The sequence below is a fragment of the Orycteropus afer genome, unplaced genomic scaffold (genome assembly GCF_000298275.1).
Source record: "Orycteropus afer afer isolate SDZICR_OR568_19922 unplaced genomic scaffold, OryAfe1.0 scaffold00011, whole genome shotgun sequence".
Lineage (NCBI taxonomy): Eukaryota > Metazoa > Chordata > Mammalia > Tubulidentata > Orycteropodidae > Orycteropus > Orycteropus afer.
This window is the reverse complement of record NW_006921598.1, coordinates 10,409,329-10,420,753: the sequence shown is the minus strand read 5'-3', so window position 1 is coordinate 10,420,753 and position 11,425 is coordinate 10,409,329. Positions and strand designations below refer to the sequence as shown.

The 11,425-nt window shown below is 38.7% G+C and overlaps 1 protein-coding gene across 1 annotated transcript; it reads right to left on the bottom strand.

The window, feature by feature from the left end:
* Positions 1 to 9,063: 9,063 nt before the first annotated feature.
* Positions 9,064 to 10,482, bottom strand: CNR1 (cannabinoid receptor 1). The gene is made up of 2 exons (XM_007950937.1): positions 10,397 to 10,482; positions 9,064 to 10,321 (listed from the first exon to the last, which is right to left on the bottom strand). Exons 1-2 carry the CDS (start codon positions 10,480 to 10,482, stop codon positions 9,064 to 9,066), a joined length of 1,344 nt encoding a protein of 447 aa, XP_007949128.1.
* Between the last annotated feature and the right edge of the window lie 943 nt (positions 10,483 to 11,425).

Genomic DNA, 11,425 nt, shown 5'->3' with positions numbered 1-11,425 from the left:
TTACTCCCTTCTCCCAGAGCATAACTCAATGATATCCTCAGTTTTTTTCTTCCCTTTATAAACTCAAACTCCTAATTGAAAAACAGTCTGTGTTATTCTATGTGTAGGAAATAATTGCAGTTGGGTCAGGCATAGGGTTGGGTGGTTTTGGACAGTTTAAAAATATTCTCCCCTTCCATCCTATCTACTTGCTCCCTGAAGGATTTCTATGTCCCTTCAGGCAAACCAGGTGGCGGCAGCAGCAGCAATAATCTTATTTACAAAGGGGGCAGAAGGGCAGGAGGTTGGAAGCCCCAAGGGCCAGCTTTCAATATGGTCCCTGTCATCTTGAGATCAGAGAGTTTGCCCCAGCCCAGGTGAATAATGACCAGGACTGCTTTGTGACTGATGACTGCTCTGTTTGGGCAGCTAATTGATGTCCCTCCAGTTCCTAGTGAATAATGCCCTTTCTAGCAGTGACAGTAATGTCATCATGAGGGAAAATAAGTGAACAGCTAATGAGGAAATAGAACATAGATTTCCCCACCCCCACCCCTGGGTGCTCTACTGGGCCAAGCAGAAAGCAATGTTTTTACGTATGTATAGGATGCTTTGTAAAAATCTCTTTGAATATACAGAATTAGGAACTTTTTGACCAGTATTATGAATCTACTCAGACCTCTCTATAAATCACAATACAGATGCACCAAGAATAATGAATCTCCTTAGCTGGGCATTTATAGTTTTTGGTGCTCTAGCTGTTGGCCCTCAACTTCCTAACTCTCCTTTGGGTACCATGTCTCAGTCATATGAGACTATACATCATTCCCTAGTTATCTGATGTTCTCTTACATGTCTAGCATGTATATGTCTTACCCTATCATTATTCCTCTCTCCATGACATCCTTTATCCCATATTTCCCCTTTTTTCCTTTTCATAGTGAACTCTTACTTGATTTTCAATATGCAGCTCAGGTATCACCTTCTCTTCCTAAATCATGTTACTTGTGTCCTTACTGGTTTCCTTTAGCCATCTCTGTCTTACACTCATTGAATTGCAATGAGATTATCTGTTGAAGTGTTCATGTTCTTTCATTAGCTATTCAGTAATTTGAGGGCCAAGGCCCATGACTTGCCATGTTGCTTGAATTGCACAGGATAAACATACACTACAATTTGTTAAATGGAAATTGGCTTGTGGATCTCAACTCATCAGTAGCATGATGATTAAGAGTAAGTCTGAGCTCTATCATTTATTAGTTGTACGACCTTAGACAAATGATGCATCTCATGATAAATGAGAAGAACACTAACCATTACTACCTGTACTAAGTACAAAGCAGGTTCTCAGTAAATACTTACTGAATTGTATTTTACAATTTAATAAGTCACATTCCATTGGCTAGTATTCTTTCTTAAATATCTTGTGTTACTTGTATTATTTACAAGTTATAAACAAAAAGCAAATTTTATGAAAACTTTCCTTATAGGAAGTGGCCAAAGGGTTTGAAAAACAGCTACTGTTGATGGGATCAGAAATATATTTGTAGTGCCAAATTAGGAGATAAAATAAATCAAACTTCTCTGCCACTGTTCCATTATCCAGGTGAATGATGATTCATAGCAGACAAGTTATAAAGAACAGACATTTATTTTGACATCTAATGTAGATTTGATAGTTTTCAAATTGCTTCTATCTAGCGAATGAAGAAGGAAAATGAACTCTTATGCTCCCCAGCAAGGATGGTATGGTGGAAAGATTGAGTTGAGAGCCAAAGGACTGGGTCTGAGCTCCAGAAGTGCAACTTATTACTAACTGGCCAGGTGAACTGGGGAAGACACTTGTCCTCTTCAAGCTTACATATGTGGCTATGTACTGGAAAACATTAGAATTTTGGGTATTATTTTTACTAGTCATTCTGTTAGATAGAGGTGGTCTTCTTCATCTTTGTATTTCCTGGAACATGGGAAGTTTTCAGTGACTACTTGTAGAATATATATATGTCTTTGAATGAGGAATTGATAAATGGAGGCACTATGGTTTAATAAAAATAATATGGGCTTTGGAATCAGAAAGGCCTAAGTTCTAATATTAGCTATTTAGTCTTTACCTCATTGACATTTTCTCTTTACCTAAAATATGAAGTATACATACACACATGCAAATATATGCCAGAAGAATGAACAAATTTGTCTTGGAAATACAACTGGATACAAGAATGACAAGACCTTATCTCTTGTATGCTTTGGACATGTTATATCATGAGAGGCCGTTTCCTGGAGAAGGGTAGAGTGCTTGGTAAAAGGTCAGCAAAGAGGAAGATCCTCAGTGAGATGGACTGGCCCTGTGGCTGCAATGATGGGCTCGAACATAGCAGTGATGGTAAAGATGGTGCAAGACCAGGTGGTATTTGGTTCTGTTGTGTTGTTACAAGTCAGCTCCAACTCTGTGGCATCTAACAACATACACACACACACACACACACACACATAGTGCTCAGGTGGTGCAGTCCCTAAAGCATTTGACTGCTAACCAGGTTGGTGGTTCAAATCTACCAGTCACTCCATGGAAGCAAGATGGGGCAGTTTGCTTCCATAAAGATTTATCACTCCAGAAACCCAATGGGAATCACTATGAGTCAGAAACCACTCTATGGCAGTGAGTTTGCTGTGTGTATATATATATGTATATACATATACACACATATATATACATATACACACATATATATACATACACACACACACATATCATAGGGCGGGATGTATTATAGATGTAAAGTACCAATGCTGCTACAATGCCTGACACATAGTAAACACAACAAAATGCAGCTTCTTGATTCCCGGTCATTAGCTAAAGGATTGGTGTAGACATTAACTGAATAACTAAAATAAAATAAATTGTTTGCACATGGTTTAATTCTAATACAGGTGTAGTCCATCACAGTTTGCAAAACTCTTCAAAACAAAAATATCATCTGATATTACTCATATTTTCAGAGCTGGCATTTTTACAGATGAGAAAACTAAGTTAGAGGTTGTGGCTTGTGCAAGGGCAAACACTAGAGAATGAGTGATTCAGAACTATGTCTGGGTCTATAATTCCTCCTTCAATGTTCTTTCCAGTACAATAGCTGCTTCTGTAGTCAAAACTAGGTATCTTTGACATGTCATGTTTTTTGTACTGAGTAAGGAACATATGGAATATTTTCAAATGGATGGGGCTTATCCAAAGATGGAAATAATCCCATTATTATTAACATAAACAATTGAAATATTGTATTAGTCATTTATTTCTCAGTGTTTAGAGAAAAAAATATACAAATAGTTGAACATCCATGTTGAAAGCAATGAACAAGGTGCTGCTGTTATTTCTGTGGACTCCCAGTGTTTCATTTTTCTCTTAATTCAAAGCCATAAATTCAACATTGTAATTACTCATCCCATTTGTGGATACCTTCCTGTCATTCCCATTTCCTTTGGATATGTGACAGGGAACTATAGATTCCTTACCCTTACTCAGAAACTTCCAGAGTGGCTAACACAGTAAAGCTCAAACTATACTTCTGAGATGATCAGAAACCCATTCATTCCACATTTCATCACTCCAAAGCTAACCAGATATGTATATCCCAAATTTTGTTCACCAGTATTCCAGGAGCTGGGAGTTGAGGACCAATGATGTTTTTTGTTCACTTTCTATATTCCAACATGGAGCTAAGAACTTCACGTGTATTATGTTCAACTCAGGAGAAACTCTTAGCATAGAATATTATAGGGGTGGCAGGTGGAATTTTTCCTAGCGGCACCACCTCTGAGGAATACTGTGGCACTTCTGCATACTTCAATTGGCTTTTTGTCCCTACATCATTCTAAATGTATATTTCAGTATTGATAGCAATGCCTATTAGTGATTGGAGACCACTGTTTTTAAGATGCTGTATGAAAACAATGAAATATTACTCCCATTAAGTGCCAATATAAAACTTAAGAACTAAGAACACATCATTTGCTTTTTGTTATTCAGTTTACACAGCTAGCCACAGTATTTACTAAACAAGGCAGAATGATGTATTGTAAGTATTAAAAATGATCTATTTTCAAATATTCACCATTTGAAATATTTAAAACCTTTCAAAATTGTGAATATATCTGACAGTAATGTGTAAATTTAATTGTAATGCTTTACTACTTCATTATGAAATTTTGAAAGTATTTTCTCATTGGTCAAATAAAAATTATGAGTTTGTATAAACTATGTTAAAAAGTATTTCTTTTATATGATTTAGAGTTTATAAGTTTTACTACATCTTCTAAGTCCTAATTTAATTTATATGTTACGTAGGGTACATTTGTTTTTATTTACTGCAAGGTATGGCATGCTTTTTTTTTCCTTTCTTGTACAAATGGTGGGTTTTTTGCATGCTTTTCCTACTTTAACAATGGATTTATTAATCCAATCTGTCCATGTCTCAAAAAAGTCTTCAGTGTTGTTTAAGGGAAAAAAATTAGTTTTTAACAATCTTTTAGAAATTAAATCCTTACTGTTTTAACATCTGACTGTGAAATAAGAAATAATTCAAAGGCTTCTTACGCTCTTCATGATAATCTAAAATTTTTATTTGATTCCACATAACTGGACAACAGACATGATGGGATGTTTTCTCTTTGAATAAGTAACAGTTTAATTACATAATTGAAATGAAATATAGTGTGGGCTTAATACATTTTAAATATTACAGAAGTACTACTTTGCTATAGTAATTTAATGACTGAAGCTACATTTAATAACAATCTTACCAGTACTTGTGTACAAAGTATATCATACAGATTACTAACGAAGATATTGCAGCGGTTGCAAGGATGTTACCAGCTCAACAAACATCTAACAGTACAATATTCTTCTAAGAGGAAAAGTAATAATGTCAGATTTACAGACAATAAAGAGTTATGTTTTCCACTTGAAACATGGGAAATAAGAATTAAGGTAATCTTGTATCTTGATTCATATTATTACAAGAAAATGTTTCCTTTCTTGGGGACTCTGATCCCCAGCAGGCCTAGTATACTAAGTTTACATGAAAATAGCTTTTAGGATGTCAGAGCAATGTAAAGAAACTCTCCTATCTGAAAATTACTGATTTGTAGGCCACTGCTTGAACATCTGACTTTTTTTTAAAACCTATTTACATACATTCAGCCCAAATCAGTAGATAAAATGCTTTGTTTATATTACAATAGCCTTTGTCAACATTTCATCAGAAGGCCAGTGCAAGACAATTGTTAGTAGCTGTTGCCCAGCATTTAGGAGATTTTAAAATATCATACAAATATACAGTTAGATTGTGAGAAATCTAATTTTGTGTGTGATGTTGGTGGTCTCTTTTACAGACATGCCATGGCAGAAATTAATCAACAGGACAGTGAATACAGGTCACTCATCCAAGGGCCTAGTTCTCATCTGGTGGCTGGGCCTATTTCCTGCAGAGGTATTCAGGTGGCAAGGATTCCTTCACTCTTAATGTCAGATCTGGCTGACTCAAAGTGACAAAGACATTTGGCCATCATCTCAATTGCAGACAAGGCTGCTGCTTCTCCAAGATCCAATTTTCTTTTATATGTACATCCTATGTAATGGAAAATTAAGGGTCTTGGAGAACAGACTTACTTATCTAAATGAAACTGTTAGACTAGGACTGAAGGATTCATCAGCACTCTGAAGAAACTGAGCAGGTTGGGAATATGGCCCTTTCTGAAGACATGGGTGATGGTAAAATGCATGGTCAGGATAAATATTTTGTCCTCAGAAGAAAGCAGATAACTATGAAGTTAGACCCTATAAAGCTTACTGAAATTTATATTATATTTAAATTAATGGATCTAATGAATGGACTAATGAATGATTCTAATGAATGGTAATTCTAATGAGTTTATTCATTAGAGAGAACATTTTAGTCACTTGGGTTACAAAATGCTATTAAAAACCTCAAAGTGAACTGAACTAATTTTAAACATTTTTAAAATGAAGGTGGTATAACACACACATGTATTTCACAGATATTTCTTAGAATATCAGTAAGCACCAAGTTTAGTGCTGTCAGCCCCTTTGTCCCTTAATTTATTATTTACATCTTGAAATCACAGCATACTGCAAAACCTACCTTGCACACACACAAATACAGTTTCAGAAATGAATCTTGGAAATTTTCTACCTAAAACAAGAATTTTACCTTCACCAGGTCTTCATAGCTGTGAGAAGAGTAGATTAAGTACATGGTGAGCTCTGAGATGTGAGGATTAATATTCAGGATGATTCAGGACAAAAGACTAGCAATTCTTCAATGGAAACTAGACCCTGGTAAATTTTTTCATAAGTAAGCTTCTCTCCTTCTACAGAGATTTAATTATTCTTTTAGCATCCTGAGAGGAGCCCTGGTGGTGCAGCATTCAACTGCTAACCAAAAAGTCTGCAGTTTGAACCCACCAGCTGCTCTACAGGAGAAATATGTGGCAGTCGGCTTCCATAAAGATTTACAGCCTTGGAAACCCTATGGGGCAGTTCTACTCTGTCTTATAGGCTTACTATGAGTCAGAGTCCACTCGACTGAACAGTGGCAGGTTTGGTAGCATCCTGAACCCCATATGTATATTAAAAAGAGGTAAAGTAAGGGGAGCCGCCAGGTGGATCTGAGCTGAATGAACAGACAACTAAAAGTATCCCAGCCTAGTCCACAGACCACATTGAGCCTCAGATCACAAATTTCAAAAAGGGGCATTCTCTCCCATTAGGCTGCTCATTCATCTCCATAGTTAGAAATCACTAATAAACACTAGCTCTTTATCTTCCTTCGTGCTATGCAGGCCTTGGGGCACTGTAGGAGTCACAATTTATCCCTACATGGAAGAAGAAATTGTAAGTAAAATCTGGCAGGGTCAAGTGACTTCTTCAGCAATATCATTCCTTAGTTGGGGGGGGGGGGAAGGCCCAATTCTGAACACTCATGGCACCGCTAAATAGAGGAGGTGGGGGCATAAAAATAAAGATGTGCTCATGGTTATTCTTTAGCAGATATTGCTAACCACGAGTAAAGGAGCTGTTCACAGCCTCAGCGCAAGCCTACTTGGGCAAAGTGGGGGGCTGGGCACTTGGTGAAGCACAGAAGCAGCCAATTGTCACCCAGGACCCGATCACAAATGTGTCAGCCTCTCACTGCCCTTCCTTGTCTCATCCACTGCCTCACTTAGCTTCTTTAACACATAGTGTGGCCTGTTAATCCTACTTCACCATGCTGGGTTCAGACTGCTCAATATCTACCCAGTTGCCATCAAGTTAATTCTGACTCATGGTATGACCCCATGTGTGTCAGGGGAGAACTATGCTCCACAGCATTTTCAAGGGCTGATTTTTCAGAAGCAGATCACCAGACCTTTCTTCTGAGGCACCTCTGGGTGGACCTGAGCCTCCAACCATTGACTAGTAGCTGAGCACTGAACCGTGTGCAACATCCAGGGACTCCCCAATATCTACTGTGCTACACTTACTCTGGGCTCACACTACCTATACGCACAATTGATATGCTTTAGTTTGTGGGTTTTTTTTTTTAGATCCACCTCCCTTTTAGTGATTTACATCTTCATGGACTTGATCAATATTAACATACACATTCTCACTTTCCAACGTTAACACTGTAAATATAAACCTTCACTTGAATGTTTGTCATTGATTATTCCTTGTTTAACACTGGTGTTCTGTAATACCTAAAGTCAATTTAGTAATATGTGACCCAATCTCTTAAAGAGAGGAAGGTGGTATTTCTGGACATGTATAGTCAGTATTTTAATCGTAAAATTTCTGGAAGAATTCAATTTTAGAAACTGAATTCATGTGCAAGAATGCAGCAAGTGGTACAGTTCACACTTGGTCACAGTTTTCTTACTTTATGACATTACTGTAACAGTTACAGGATAGAAACACACACATACATTTATATTCACACATAGCATAATTTTACTAATCTAGACAATACTTTTTTTGTAATTAAAAAAAAAAGTGAAGACTGTTGTTTGGCCATCCTGGCATGAAATCTACTTACACCTGGAATATAAGAATGCAATATTCTTCAAGTAAACAGCAACTGCACAGTGATAACAATACATATTAAGATTGACACATGCTGTCTGAAGAGGTCCAGTAATAGCTAAAGACTAAGGAAAGTCAGAGATATCAGCCAAGAAAGTCAATACGCTTATTCTCTTCCATTCTGATTATAATCCATTACTCAACAGAATAGGTGTAGTCCAGAAGATAATAAATGTCTTCCTACTTCATTTTAAGTAATACTTCATTTTAAGTATTAATGAATTAAGCTGAATACTTTGATTTGGATTGTCCTCAAATTCTTGGGTTAGCAGAAAAATAAACCTTTTCGGGCATTTCAGTGTCAAATGTAAGCAAAAGCTATTTGAACAAATGTTCAGGTTTTTAAAGATATATCATGGGGAATAATAATTTTTAAAAAGTGGTCTCATTGGCATATGTCCACTGCTTGTTTCCTGTTCTCATAAAAGTCTATCTTTTAGTTTTGCTGAACTAGACAAATATAAATAACAGATAGTAAACACTGATATGCATCTCACAGGACACAACACATTTTACAAAATATCTCTACTTTAGGACTACAGTTATAAAAATGGACATCTATAATACTTATGGACAAATACATTTCACATTATAATGAAAGTCATGGTTACAAAGGCAGTACTCATTTGATGGTATTTTCCATAGATACTCAGACTTCAAATTATACAGCCAAAGGTTTTCCTCTTATTTTATTGAGATTCTGAAAGACCTTTCAGTCATTTAAGCAGCAGGCTTTCTTCACTGGAAACCCCTGGAGAATTGAGTTTGAGCATCTGAACTGCTGAAACATCAGAGAACTGATAAATGATCATGGTGACAATCACCTTTCACTAAGCATGGTAAACTTAAAAATATAACTGATGAGAAAGACTACTCTAGATTTTGAGCATTTAAAAAAAAAAAAAAAAGATTTCATTTCCTGTGCTGCTACAGAGGCATCTGGCTCACAGAGCCTCAGCAGACGTGTCTGTGGACACAGACATGGTCACCTTGGCAATCTTGACTGTGCTCTTGATGCAGCTCTCTGCGGCCCTGTGAACACTGGCTGCATTGTTGGCATGTTTGTGCAGGCAGTCCGAGTCCCCCATGCTGTTATCAAGAGGCTGTGCAGTACCTTCACATGAGGGGAACATACTCCGGAAAGCATGTCTCAGGTCCTTGCTCCTCAGAGCATAGATGATGGGGTTCACTGTGGAGTTCAGCAGGCAAAGCATACTGCAGAATGCAAACACCGTCTTAATGAGCTTGTTCATCTTCCCAAAGACATCATACACCATGATTGCAAGCAGAGGGCCCCAGCAGATGATTAAAACTACCAGGATCAGGACCAGGGTCTTGGCCAGCCTAATGTCCATGCGGGCTTGGTCTGGCCGAGTCACCTGGACTTTGCCATCCTCTGAGGTGTGAATGATGATACTCTTCTGAGTGCCACGCTGAATCATGCGGACTGCATGGCTGTGAGCCTTCCAGAGAATGTACATGTATGCGTACACGATAAAGAGCAGCAGCACGCTGGTGACTCCGATCCAGAACATCAGGTAGGTTTCATCAATGAGTGGGAAAATGTCTGAGCAAACAGATTGCAGTTTCTTGCAGTTCCAGCCTAAGAGAGGCAGCACTGCAATCACAATTGCTATGGTCCACATCAGGCAAAATGCTACTACAGCCTTTGGCCGAGTGACGATCCTTTTATAGGCTAGTGGCCTGTGAATAGATATGTACCTGTCGATGGCTGTGAGAAACAGACTGCCCACGGAGGCAGTGAAGGAGGCTGTGACTCCGCCCAGTTTGAACAGAAACACGTTGGGGCTATCTTTGCGGTGGAATACATGGAAGTCAACGAAGCTGTAGACAAAAATGACACTGCCCAGGAGGTCTGCTACTGCCAGGCTGCCAATGAAGTGGTACGACGGCCTGCAGCGGAGGCTGCGAGAGTGTAGGATGACACACAGCACCAGCAGGTTCTCCAGAACTGTGAAGGTGCCCAGTGTAAGGGACAACACAGCAATGGCCAGCTGCTGGCTTGGATTTAGAATCATGAAGCATTCCATGTCCATGAAATTCTCTCCACACTGAATGTTCTCCTCATTTTCCTTGTAGGACGAAAGAGACTTATTGTAAAATTCCGTAATGTTCACCTGGTCTGCTGGGACTAACTGGGGGTTGTCCCCGGCAGTCATCTTTTCTTGGAAGGGACTTCCCCTAAAGGAAGTTAAAGGAAATTTCTGTGGGAAGTACCCTAATTTGGATGCCATGTCGCCTTTGATATCTTCGTACTGAATGTCATTGGAGCCCACGTAGAGGAGGTCTGTCGTGATGGTGCGGAAGGTGGTGTCTGCGAGGCCATCTAGGATCGACTTCATAACCTCAGTCTTCAATTAGGCCAGACTCAAAATGACATGGAAGCAGACCCACAGGAGGGAATCCTAACAGGAGGGAAAACAAATAAGCTGAATGATGAGAAAATCAGGAGAATATAAAAAGCTGCTGTAAATACCCAATCAGGTACCATAGTGTTTTTTCATTCCCTTCTATGAACACAGGTCAAGTACTTGCAGATTCAGCATACAAAATAAGTCAGTCATTCAAGAGAAAAGTCACCCAGAGTTGGACAATGTAGCAGCAGATTAGAAACATATTTCTTTCAATATTTACATTCTCTGGATTTATGTCACCATACAAGTCCTATTTGGACCTGCAGAGGCTGATAAAAATAAATAAGTAACTCACTGCTATCAAGTTGATTCCAACTCATAGCAACCCCTGCTTGGGTTTCCAAGGCAGTATCTATATGGAAGTAGATTGCCTAGTCTTCCTTCCAAGGAGTGGCTGGTGGGTTGGAACCGCCAGCTTTCTGGTTAGCAGTCAAATGCTTCAGGCACTACACCACCAGAGCTCCCTCAGAGTCTGACAGGCCAATGTAAATGGAATGCTTCTTGTGTGTAGTGTGCATTTCATAGTCATGTTAGGAAGTATTAATCACCTGGCTGCTACCATCACAAACACACAGTGTCCTAATGCTAGTGGGGGCTGGGGGAAATAATACTATGTTACACATCTCTGATCTTGAAGACTATCACCTGTCACACAGATGAGACTAAACATATTAAGACAGCCAAAGAACAAAATGGTGCAGAATCAGGTATTGAGTGGTATAGTCTATGTGTTAAGGTGTAAAGCAGAAGGAAAAGATTACTGAGAACCAGAGAAGCACAAGGAGCTCTGGTAGCATAGTGGCTAAAGCACTTGACTGCTAACCAGAAGGCTGGCGGTTCAAACCCACCAGCCACTCCTCGGAAGGAAGGT